Below are 12,413 nucleotides of genomic sequence, written 5' to 3' on the forward strand. Positions count from 1 at the left end.
AGTGAGTGAGTGAGTGAGTGAGTGAGTGACTCAAGGAGAAGATCTTCGGCCGGCAGCTGCGTCATTCTACTCCGGTCTTTCTTCACGATCACCGATCACCTTTTCCAAGAACTTCTTTCTTCCATGTGGTTCATGTGGTTGAGAATTAAGGATGCGCGGCAGTGGAGCTCAACCGAGGAATCCGTTGTTTCAGGGGAAATTCCGGGGGGGGGTATAATAATAGAAAATCGAATCGAATCCAATCCAGAGGAGTTCTTCATGGACATTCCACTTTTTTTTTTTCTGGGTGCCTGTCAAACTCCTGCCATGACAGCGGCTGGGGTCTCAGCTGCAGCTGAGGAAAAAGTGGGATGGGAGCCTGAAGGATGGAGGAAGTGAAGAAGGGATCCCCCAAAGGGGGACAACGGAATGAGAGCTGTCGAGGAGGATGGATGGCGTCAACTGTGAAGAAGAGCGATCGCATCGGAGCCATCCATCCCATCTCTGCACCTGCACCTTCCTGACCGATCACAGCTTGGGTAGTTTAAATAACTCAGATGCAGTCCCACTAAGTGGTGATCGGTTTAGTTCTTTTCTTGTATGCTCCGGTCGGCTGGTGCTGATCTTTTAGTATTCTTCTTCCAGTCCCTTTCTCTCTCTCTCCCTCTCTCCCTCCGCTCCCTCTTCTCCCCCCTCCATCTCCCTTCCTTGTACCAATTAATCAAGTCGTATTGAGCGTTTGTCTCTCCCTTACCTTGATATTATCTATTTTCTATTTTCCCTTCATTCTTTTAATCTTCAAACGAACCCCTCCCTCCCTTCTCTGCCTTGGGGGGACGGTGTCCACGGCTGCCACTGCGGACGATGGGCCTTGCCTGTTGATCCGCGAGTCTCCAATTTAAACACCCCGACCTGCTCCTCAAGTCCCTCTCCCCGACCTTCTTCGAAATTCGTAACACATTACCACCATGAACGGCCTCGATGTCAGGTCTAGCATGTCCTCGTACGGCGACCCCAGGCACTCAGCCTCCTACGGCGCTTCGCAACCGCCCCCAACCGGAGGGCTGATGAACGGCTACCGCGATGCGTCCGGACCCCAGCAGCCACTGGGCAAGTCGCAAGTCAACCCGGTTCGTGAGACCCCTGATTCTCAAGACTTGAACCCAATCGCATACTTATTCCCTTATGTGCCCCTGCAGCTGAACACGAATCTTCCCCGCAACTCCGCCGCGCTCCACACCCATGACCCCGTCGCCATGTATTTGCTCACGGAGACCGCCATGAGCGACAGCACCCACTACGAGATCCTGTCGCTGGAGGAAGTGGAAGGATTGAAGAAGGAGCAGAAGTTCGTCAACAGTCGCTTAAACGCTGCGAAACGCAAACTGGCATTGGAGACGAAATTGCGCGATGCCGCCATGTCGCTGAGCCGGCTGTACACGCCCAAGAGCCCCTCCTTCAACGGCCGGGAGGACCCCGAAGCCTCCTCCCCGAGGTCCCAACGGAGCCTGCTCGGACACAATGAGACCACCATGGACAAGACGGACGAAGAGCTGGCGCTGAGCACCCGCAAGTGCGAAGAGCTGTCGCAGGAGATCTGGGACCTGGAGCGCCGGTTGCAGCAGGTCAATAGCCGGTTGCTGGAGCACACGGCTGGGATCCTGCAGATGACGCACAAGGGCTTGAAGAAGAACCTCAAGAATAATGTGCCCCACACCCCGGAGAGTCTGTCTAGCCATAATACCCGGGATAGTATTGATGGGTTTGATGATCGAAGTTTCTACAAACCGTCGGGTCATCTGGAAGAGCACACCGGACAGGGGCTGCATGGACTTGGGTTGGAGGCTGTTCAGGATACTGAGAAACGATTGGAGTATCTAAGTGGGAGGATGTATGACTTGATCCTACAGTCCAATCCTGCTGGTGAGCTCGAGCCCGTTCCGCAGCCGCCCCCAGGAGCTACCCCGACGGCAGCGATGGAAGCATACGTAGCCTACATCGAGAATGGCCTCGAAAGTCTCAGTGCGCACCCCGCAGGCAGCCAGTCTCAGACACGGTCTTTGGATGATGACTCCGGGCAGCAGCTCGGCGAGCTCAACGCGCGACTACATCAGATTGTCCAGCAATCGGGCATACCGGGCGCCCAGACTCTTCCTCCGCCGCCCGACTCTGCCAGCGCAGACCAGACGGAACATCTCTCCTACCTCCATGCCGGCCTCACTGGGCTGGAAGACCGACTTGAGAAGCTCTTCGAGCAAAAGAGCATCTTGACCACTCAAATTCAACAGCAGCGCGAATTGAACTCCAAGTCCGACGCGGAGAGAGATGCACACATCGCGGACCTAATGCAACAACTGGCGCATGTCCGGAGGGACCTCGAATTCTCCGAGAACGAGGGCCAACGCACAAGAGATGATCTGGAAGACGCGATGAAACAAGTAACAACCCTGCAAAAAGAGCTGGCAGACCATCAAGAACAGCACGTCATGGAGGATACCTCCAAGGCTTTGAGCACGGAGCAGGAAGCTCGTGCGCGCGCCGAAGTCGAGGTTGAACGCCTGGAAAAGGTTCTGGAAGATCTCAAGAGGGAACAGGATGCTCAGGCTCAGGCTCATGAGGCCCGTGCGCAAGCCGAGAGTGAGGTCGCTCGTCTGGAAGCCCACATTGGAGAAATCCAATCCCACCATGAAGCTCGCCTTGAAGAGCTCACCACTGCACGTTCCGCGGCGGAGAGTGAAATAACACGGTTGCAGGCGGCCCTTGACCAACATCAGAGCGAGGCTACCCAGTTGCAGGCGGCGCTTGAGCAGCATCAGAGTGAAGCCACTCGGTTACAAGCAGTGCTCGATCAACATTGGGAGGAAGCCGAATCCAAGAGCAGAGCGCTTACAGAAGCTCATCAGGAACAGCTCCAATCACAAGCCGACGCTCACACGGAGGAGTTGACTGCCTTGCGCTCAAAGACCGATGGTGAACTCACGCGTCTTCAAGAGATTGTCGATGAACTTCAGAGTACGGCAAATAACCAAGCGGAGGCCACGGAATCTCGCCAGCACGCCGAGCAGCAGATCTTGGAATTACAAACTACGCTCCAGCAGACCCGCAACGAGGCAGATGCTCAAGTCAAGGAGGCCGTCGACGCCCGAGCACGAGCCGAGAGTGAGGTTGCTCGGTTGGAAGAATCCATGGGTCAATTCCGCGCCAGCGTAGAATCTCAGCTGAAAGAGGCTACAGATGCACGCATCAACGCAGAAACCGAGGTGGCACGGCTAGAGACCGTTATAGGCCAGCTCCGTGCCGACGTCGAAGCTCTGGAGTCTCGCGTCACGGAAGTGACCGTGGCGCGCGCTGAAGCAGAAAACAACACCTCACGTCTGCAGGCTGAGTTGAGAGAGATGGAGGGTGAAGTCGTCCGTGCCCAGACCGAGCTAACGATGGCCAAGGCGGAGCTGGACGGTGCCTATGGGTCGCGAGCCCAGCGAGCGGCCGACATCGCAGCGAATCCTGCCATCCAGAAGGAGTTTGACGAGCTGAACACGCGAAACCTGGAGCTGGCCGAAGAGCTTGCAGCCCTCAAGGCGGGCAAGCCTGGTGGTGATCTCCAGCATCGGGTGGAGTTGCTGGAGAGAGAGCTCCGAGATACGGTGGACGATTACGAAGTAATGACCAAGGCCAGCATTGAGTTCGAAAAAGAACGCGAGCAGTTCGAGGGAGTCATTGATACTCTGCGTGACCGTTGTGAGCAACTGGAGACGCAGCTCAATGAAGAACGAATCAACTGGATGGGCAGCGGACGCGATGGCCATGAGACCACTTCCACCATGGTGCTCAAGAACGAATTCAAGAAGATGATGCGAGACACGCGGTCCGAGAACCTGAAGATACGCAAGGTATGTAATGGCACAATCCTCTCTTCCATGTGCTTTCTAGCTGACAGCATCATACATAGGCGGAACACGACGAACGCCGTCGGCTGGAGGCTCAAATCCGAAATCTGAACAAGGATATTGCGACCTTGACTGGCAAGCCTCCCTTGAGTCCGCCAGTCGTCACTGCCTGATGATCACGATCCTTCCCTATGTTTCATTTCTCTTTGCATCAAGCCCGATCAATCGCTTCCAGCGGATTCCTCGGCTTATTGTTGGTATTCCTTTTCCCCGTACATAATTTAGGCACCCTCCTAATCTCTGCCTGTATATTCAACCCGATCTTGATGTACTAATTTCCCGGCCATTTCTCGGTACTTGATTTGTCTGTGTATATAGATTAGAGTCTATCAGCGAGCCTTGCATACATTAAGCATACAATGAGTTGACTGTGATTGTCAACCTTTCCTCTATTCCCTCTGCTCCTGTCGCGACTTCCTTTTATAAATGGGAAAACGCAATAGCCTTATTTAGACTTGCATCTCTTCCAGTTTCGATCACCTTCTCAACGTCATGCCCTCTTTCTTTTGCTCGGACCTAATCAGACGAATGCCTACTTTTACTTTCTGTGCAGTATGGTTCTCCAGGATCAAGGGCAGGGACCTCAGAGTGCTTTGCCTGGCAACGACGAGGTCCTCTCATCCGGACGAGCAGCTGCTGTTAGCATGGCGCGTTACTCCCACCTGGAATTCGCGGACTCTATTCCTAGTGAGGAGAGTTATATTTTCGACGCCATCAGGGCATATTCGAGCTCGGATGAGGTTTCGTATCGACAAGGCTCAGCTAGGCAAATACACCGAGATCTGGATAGCAGGCTAGTAGCCCACACAACGACCTTCCCTCCTCCTCCGACTGCGCAGGACACGGGGCGTTCACGCCAACCGCAGCAACAACAACAATCATGCCGACAACCTCGATATCTCAGGGAACAAGAAACTTCGTCCCCGGGCTGGCATACTTACACTGCCAACAACAGTCGCATCTCGTCCGTCAACGAAGGCCGAGCAATCGTCGCAGCGCCCCAGGACGAGTCGCTAAAACCGAACCTCGTCGACGTCCTGCACCTTCCCAAACCCACCACCAGCCTCAATGATACGGACGAGGCGTCAAAGTCATCCCACTGGCTTGAGCAGGACTGTCCCGCCAATCCTGTATATCCTGCGTTTCCACCGCCCGTAAGGTCTCCCACTCCGCCTGGTCTGCCGACCTTCGGCACCCCCGAAGCTGTGAACTATTCTTCTCAGTTCCAGGTTCGCTCGGCCACAGTGGGTGATGGTCAAAATCAGCAGGCAGCGAGCGGCTCGTCGAGTAGGTTCTATAATGGTGGTGGTGCATCTGGGCGCACGAGAACGGCGTCGTATGGAGACAAGATCCGAAGGGTATTCAGCTTCACCTCTACCACTCCTCCTCAGCCGCAACGGCAAGCACCTACTGTGGCACGAGCGGAGGATGGTACGGCGGTGCAGGGTCGGTTCCCTTACCGGCAGAGCGGGCATGGCGTTGGTGTGGTCAGGCGAATGGAGGATCATACTTTCCACCAGAGGGCGCTTTCGCCTGCTTTGGAGAACACCCCCGATCTCAGCAGCCCCACTCAAGACAGGAAGCCCAAGAGAGAGCAGAGCAGCAGCCCCCCGCGAGAAGTTCCGTGGCGCATGACCCCTACATATGTTGGCCCCGTTGCGAGTCATCACTCGGCCCGTGGTCGCTTCTCTTCAGTGTCTCGCCTGCCTGCCCTTGACTGCCTGCAGAGGCCTGGCTCGGCGAATACCCGTTATACAACGGGCAGGGTGGAGTCGTTCTATACATGCGCATCTCAGCTATTCAAGCCTGCGCCTTCGAGACAGCATTTGAGCACTGTGAATGATCTGGCGTGCGAGATAGCACCACAAGAGCCGGTTGCATGCTCGCTTATCCCTACGGAATCACCCACGACGTCCGCCCGACCAGATCCCTGCGCTTCAGCCTACAATCCGTCTGGCTCGTGGCTGAAGTTGCTATCAATAGGTCATTCCTGTCTCTCCTGTTGCTTGGGTACCGGAAATGATCCAGATTCTGCCGTCTACTCTAGTACATCTTCGCGTGAGACATATGAAACCGCCCGGAGCCATCCATCGAACGACATCGCCGTAGAGCCGAATCGAGAAGACGAGGCCGCGGCTGAAGCTCCAAATTCACCTCCGCGTCCAATACAATGGTTCTCGGAAGCATGGAAGTCATTTCACGAATATGCCTTGCGGAATGTCGGTACCATCGGTCGGATTCTGGATTGATATCCGTCGACTAGATGTTGTGGGGGGGTAGGATGCTCAAAAGCAGCTGCCTTTTCAGGGATCGTGGCAGATATCCTCTAGTAAGGCTACATGCTATGTCCATCTTGCTAGTGGAAGTTAATCCGTGGTGTAGTTCAAATGGCTGTTCAGGCTAGCTTTAATGTGATGCAGTGTGTTTGTGTGGAGAACGTACATATCGCTAAAAAGGTGCAATACCAACCGCTATCATTAATCTCATGTCATGGTTGTCTGGCAAAACCACAAAAAAAAAGAATTGGAGGGAGTAAGAAGTATGTGTAATGCAAACCAAGTATCAGAGGTTACCGTCATGAAATAAACGAGCCCCAGATCAGAACTCCAACTCCATCGCTCCAATAATGCCCCGCGAATGCTTTGAATGAATGGTTTAACACGGAAAAGAAAAACACGAAAGGGAAAAAAGGACATAAGCGACCACGCTATGAGTGATACATGCCGAATGGAGAAAAGAGAGAGAAGAACTACCGCGCTTCCCACTGTTCTCAATCGGAGCACCCCGAATCGATGAGATAGCGAGGTGGAGAATTGAGGAGATAGAAAACAAGCCTAGCGCGCGAGGATGGGTTGGTACCGTACTAGATGTACTGTACTTGCCAAGTCAGAGAGTCAGACCCAGACCCAAGCAATGATATGCAAGCAAGCAGAACGACAAACCGCGGCGATCCGTTTGCTTTTGTCCGGGAAAGCACCAGGTAAGGTAAGAGGTAAGGTACGTTGCTCCTTCGGATCATCCCATCCCTCTAAAAGCCCTACCAGACCCGCACGCAGTGTGACTACCATATCGACTATCCACCCCTTTCACAAGAAGAAGGTGAATGGATCACAGACACATGAAGAACCGACAGGCCTCGCGCAGCTCCTCGTCGTCGCCGACAAAGTCCCAGCCGACGATGCGCGGGTCCTGACTCGAGCAGATGATCTTGTGGGCGTCGAATTGGAGCTTGAAGACGCGCGAGGTGGGGACGACGCTTGCGTCGCGGTCGTGGCGCGGGTGGTGGCGCGGGCGGGGGTGGGTTTGTTGTTGTTGTTGTTGTTGTTGTTGTTGTTGTGCTGGGAGATGGGGAGGTTGGTGGAGGGCTGGGTTGATGATGCCGTTCATGGGGGGCTGGGGCTGGGTTTGTTGAGGCTGGGCTCTGGGCGTTGGGTTTGCTTGCGGTTGCGGTTGCTGCTGGGGTTGGCCGGCTAGGCGGGCTGTTAGGGCTTGGAGGGTTTGGAGGGGTCCTCCTCCTCCTCCTGCTTGGGGTGCTTGGGATGCTGAGGTTGAGGCTGGGGCTGGGGCTGTGGGGGCTTGTTGGCCCTGTGTTGCTGCTGCGCCAGGGTTTTGGAGGTGTTGCTGCTGGGCGAAAGCGTTCGATCGAGCGGTAGCAGCGCGGGCGGCCGGGTCGGAGACCACGTAGGCGGCGCTGGTAGCTGCGTCCTCCTGTCGCAGGCGCTGGCCGACCACCCAGCGGCCTTCCTTGCATTTCTTCCAGATGATGATGGACTCGTCGTAGGAGCCGGAGACGATGCGCGCCCACCGGCTGCCGCCGCCGCCGGGGGGGATCTTCGCGCCCAGGGCCTTGATGTCCCGGGGGTCGCGGGAGCCGGTGGTGTTCTGCGTGTAGCCGGCGCGGCGGAGGGCGCGGGGCCCGAGGTCGACGCTGGCCCCCGAGCGCTGCGCGTCGCGGAAAGCGTTGTCGACGGCGAGGGCTTCGAGGCGGAGAGTCTCCTCCGCGCCGGGCGGGTCGCCGAAGCCGGCTTGGACGGTCCGGACCAGATTGCCGTGGCCGTGGAGGCAGGCGACTTCGGCGCCGGAGGCGTGGTCGAAGATCCGGACGGTGTCGTCGTTGCTCCCGCTGATGATCCGGCGGTTGTCGACCTGCACGCAGGCGATGCCCTTCTCGTGGCCGATGACGATTTTCTTGCAGGCGCCGTTGCGGAGGTTCCAGACCTTGATCAGCCGGTCCCCCGACGCGGAGACGATCTCGTCCTCGTTGAGCTGGATGGCATTCACGGCGGCGGTGTGGCCGTCTATGGTCATCAGGAGGGAGAACGGGGCGAGACTCCGGATGTGGCCGTTGGCGAGCTCGGCTTCCAGCATCGGGGAGGGCATCTCCGCCGTATCGATTATGTAGGACGGATAGGTTACACCGGTGCCGAAGAACATGCTAGGGTAGTCCTTGTCGGCTGGGGAGAGCTGGTGTCGGCTCCAGACCTTGATGAGCGTGTCCTTGGAGCAGGTGACAATATACCGCTCGTCGAAGCGAAGATTCAAGACGGAATCATCATGGGCGGCTGCGATCTCATGGAGCTTCTCGCCGGTGGAGAATCGCCAGATGATGACGCTTTTGTCGCTGCTGCCCGAGATGATGATATCCTCCGAGGGACGAGGATCGAACTGTAGGCAAAGGACCGACTTTGTATGGCCCAGCAGAGGTGGGTGCCACAGGCGCTTCGTGTCTAGATCCCAGACTCTTAGGGTTTTGTCCCGACTGCCACTGACCAACCATTTGCCGGTGAATTGGATCGCGTAGACGCACTCCTGGTGGGCCTCTTCCATGTGTGCCGGATGTGGTAGTTGAAAGTTTGTGAAACGGCCTTTGGCCCAGTTTTCTTCCAGCTTTCTTCGTAGCCTGTAGAGGTGGAGCCAGTTGACTTTGGCCGCGCCATTGGGCATCCGGATCAGAAGCGATGAATTTGGACGGCGCGTAGCTGCTGACAATCCATGTCCACCGAGTTTGAGCTGAGTCGATCCGGGGTGAGATTCACGCCGTTTGCTCGGGCTTGTCGTTTGCTCTTCCGGAGAGAACAACGTCCTCCTCTCGGTGGACACATCTCCCATGGGAAGGTCGCCTTCACTATCTGCCTCCTGCGCAGCATGCCTTTGCCCGTTTTCCGGCCTCGTTTTCCGACCGAGCGATCCAGTTGTCCGTGAGTTCAACCAGCTAGGTGGTACCCGCTTCTTCTGCTTCGGCTCCCCACTATCCGGGTCGGTATGCCTCGAGCGGGATTTCCGTAACTGTGGCGATGAAAGTCCCGAGTATTCCTGCTCAAACGTGCGGACAGCGTCCATATCCACCCTCCAGCCTTCGTTGATGTAGAGGTCTTTCCACAGGCGCGAGTCCGAAATGCGATTGCGCCAGGCACGGGAGGCCAGGGAAGCCATCAGCAGTGTTTGTGGGTCGAGGTAGGAGAAGATCTCGGAGGTGATCTCGGGCGGGAGTTTCAGTACCGGATCCAAGTGCAGGCGCGGCGCCAGGCGCTCGATCACGGAGGCCACGGTGGATGCGCGCATGGTGCGAAGAAGGTTATAGGCCAGCTCTGCATCATGACATTCACGATTGATTAGTATGGGAATGGAAGGTGATCGCCACGGCCCCAGTACGGTGGTAAGGCATCCTGCGGGTCGGGGAAACGGGAAGAGTCCGTTGCTAAACCTACCAGCTCTTTCCGCCTCGCTGTGCGTGAGAACCCACTCTTGGAGCGTCATCCACTCATCTGACGCGGGAATCGCCAGGTCCTTCTTTTCGACTTGAGTTTTCGTCTCATCGGAGTAACCCTCGTCGAGCTTGAAGGGCGTCGACAGCGAGGGGGTGTCGGCGGCGGTGAAGTCGGAGGTGTGGTTGGCGGCAGGTTGGAGCGGAGGAAGACGAGGGCTAGAAGCGGACCCCGAGGACTTGCGAGCCATGAGGACACACTACCTTGCAGGGATTCCTCGCACAGTGTCTGATTTTCCCGTTTCCTTTACAGCAGAGAATAGATAATCCTGCATCCGACTTTGTTTCAAGTAAATCGATGGGCTGGAGAACAGCCAGTGGTCGCGAAAGGAGCTAGATCGGGTATTGCAAACACCACATGGAAAGGGATGGAGGGGGGCCGGGAAGAGTGAGAAGGTCGGCTAAGAAGAGAGAGGGTGTGAAGTTGTGAAAGAAAAACCCAAGAAAAACCCCTGAGTTCGGAGGTAGTTCGGGGGAGGAGAGAATGGGTTTAGTGGATAGGTTCGAGGATGACGGCGTATTGGGGAGTTGTTGAAGTGATGTCCTGTAGTAGCAAAGGAAGAGGAGAGAGAGAGAGAGACTAGAGACTGAGACAGAACGGTAGAGTCAGGCAGTAAACGGGAAAGTGACCTCGTCACGTCAGATTGACTCGATTGGGTTACGGTGCGGGTTGCCGAAGATCCACTCCGCCTTCACTGCACATTGGCTGGCTTGGAAGTACATGTACGGAGTACATCCCCTTCAACAAGAGTATAACTACCGTGAAATATACTGCACTGCACTGCACTCACTGCACTGTCAATGTCCCTGTTTCATCTTACTGAGGTTGACTGTTGCCCCTGTGGATACAGTAAGGAGAGTACCGGGTAAGTTAGCGGACGGGATGCAAAACAAATAGCCCTGTAAGGAACACGGGATGTGAGATTGAAGCACATGAAGATCCATCATCTTGATTTACAATCAAAGAAAGATTATAATCAGTAAGTAAGACAGAATGGCATTCACAACGGCTGCTTACCCTACGAGGCTGTCAGGTTATGGTATGTCTTGGGTGGCATTCTCCTTGATAGTCGGTCAGCATCGAGCCATGCTCGAGTATGTGAAGATGATACCCTTGTTCAATCCCAAACTGTTGGTGTATGAGAGAAGGTTTTCTTCATGCAGCAATCCATCCTTTGGGCTTCATGCTTTCCAATCCGCCTGGGTGGAACCATCAGAAATAGAGGCGCGTAGAAAAATGCAGGCGGATGATTCCCTGCGGAGATCATCCATCATCTACAACTTTTACTTCTACACCTAGTCTGTCTACTTCATCTTTCTTTCCTCCCTCCTTCAAGTATTTTGCCCCCTCCTCCTCCCTCCCTCTCTTTCTCTCTTGGTGTCGATTCTCTGCCAATCTCCCACACCTCTTTATTCTTCCGGTCTGTTCTTCCCCCTTTCTTTTATAATCTACAGCTATCGATCGATCTACAATACTTGGATCTCCTGCGTCGGGGGGGAGCTGACGCGCGCAGCTAGCTACTACCAGGTAAATTCTTCCGTTCACTTGACCACTGCTCTCCTTTTGCCTCTCGTCCTTCTCATACTTTCTCTCTCTCTCTCTCTTTCTACACCCAAACTTATCAGTCTCCCTCCTTTTTTCTTTCTTCCGCCGCGGGATTCTTTTCCACCCTCCCTCCCCCCCCCCCTCTTTCTCTTTCTCATCTCTACTTGTTACTCTTCTGCTTCATTTCCCTTCCTTTAGATTGAATTTGTCATTGACCTCGTGCATTGGGACTCCCTTTGCTTTAATCTTTTGTGTTTCTTTGCCTCCCGGCGCGGCTGTAACACTACAAGACAACTACCACTATTCTCTAATCTGCCTCGACCCCAACTCCAGCTCGCTTGGTTGAGGGGCAAACCCGACGACTGACTGATCCATTCTGCCTTTCCCTTCTCCGTCTCTCTTCCCCTCTCTTCTCGGCTTCCCCTTCCCCCCCCCTCCCCCCATTGTAACCACAATCAGAAGCACAACTCTTGTCTCCATCCCTCCATCCCTCCCTCCCGTTCTACCACACCTCTCCCTCCCCTCCAAAAGTCCACCTGCGCTTGCCTATCTGGCTGCAGCGGCAAACCCCACACCCGCCCTCTCTCTTTTTTGAATTGTTCTTCCAACAATATAATTCTCCCCTTTGGCTTACCTTCGCGGCCTTCGATCTTTTACATCTGCATTTTACTCGACTAAAGGGGAAAAAAGTTAAAGAAGAAAAAGGAGGGGCGCTGTCTTCAGCAAGGGCCGGAGATTTAAGCCTGGCACCCTTCGCCGCGCTAAAGAAAGAAACCCCAACCTATTAAAAGATTACAAGGAGAGATTTCGTTCTGTCGTGATCGCCTCCCCGCGCGACTTTTCTTTCTCGTTCAAGAGGTACTTATCTATCCCCGATCGGCTCCTGAGTCGAGACACGGAAGACCAGCTTGCGGATAAACTGACTGACTCACTTAGGGATAGTGAACCGTACCACTATCTCCACTCTAAGTTTCCCTAGCTGCTCGCTTGTTCCCATTCATCCCGCATCGGTCCACCGGCTCGCCTTCATTGATCCATGCTCCTCTTGCTGTTCCCTGTGCAACCACGCCTGTCGCTCCCGTCCACGCCCGCCTGCCCTTAATCTGCTGCGCAGATTCGACTACCCCCTCCACCTCTCCCCCTCCCCCAACCCGGTCCCAGTCGGCCTCAATACGCG

The 12,413-nt window shown here is 55.2% G+C and overlaps 3 protein-coding genes across 3 annotated transcripts; 2 read left to right on the plus strand and 1 right to left on the minus strand.

Annotated features, from left to right (window-relative positions):
• Positions 1-685: 685 nt before the first annotated feature.
• On the plus strand, positions 686-4,321 carry ASPACDRAFT_75699 (involucrin repeat protein). The gene is made up of 3 exons (XM_020204518.1): positions 686-1,109; positions 1,179-3,869; positions 3,929-4,321. Exons 1-3 carry the CDS (start codon positions 948-950, stop codon positions 4,037-4,039), a joined length of 2,964 nt encoding a protein of 987 aa, XP_020060539.1. The 5' UTR covers positions 686-947; the 3' UTR covers positions 4,040-4,321.
• Positions 4,322-4,480: 159 nt separating this feature from the next.
• On the plus strand, positions 4,481-6,175 carry ASPACDRAFT_39818 (uncharacterized protein; the record flags this gene model as incomplete). The annotated part of the gene is made up of 1 exon (XM_020200659.1): positions 4,481-6,175. The coding sequence occupies one exon, from the start codon at positions 4,481-4,483 to the stop codon at positions 6,173-6,175; it is 1,695 nt and encodes a 564-aa protein (XP_020060540.1).
• An 859-nt stretch (positions 6,176-7,034) lies between these two features.
• Positions 7,035-9,881, minus strand: ASPACDRAFT_22553 (F-box and WD domain protein; the record flags this gene model as incomplete). The annotated part of the gene is made up of 3 exons (XM_020199129.1): positions 7,035-8,256; positions 8,359-9,514; positions 9,635-9,881. 3 exons carry the CDS (start codon positions 9,879-9,881, stop codon positions 7,035-7,037), a joined length of 2,625 nt encoding a protein of 874 aa, XP_020060541.1.
• Between the last annotated feature and the right edge of the window lie 2,532 nt (positions 9,882-12,413).

This window comes from Aspergillus aculeatus, assembly GCF_001890905.1.
Source record: "Aspergillus aculeatus ATCC 16872 unplaced genomic scaffold ASPACscaffold_2, whole genome shotgun sequence".
NCBI lineage: Eukaryota > Fungi > Ascomycota > Eurotiomycetes > Eurotiales > Aspergillaceae > Aspergillus > Aspergillus aculeatus.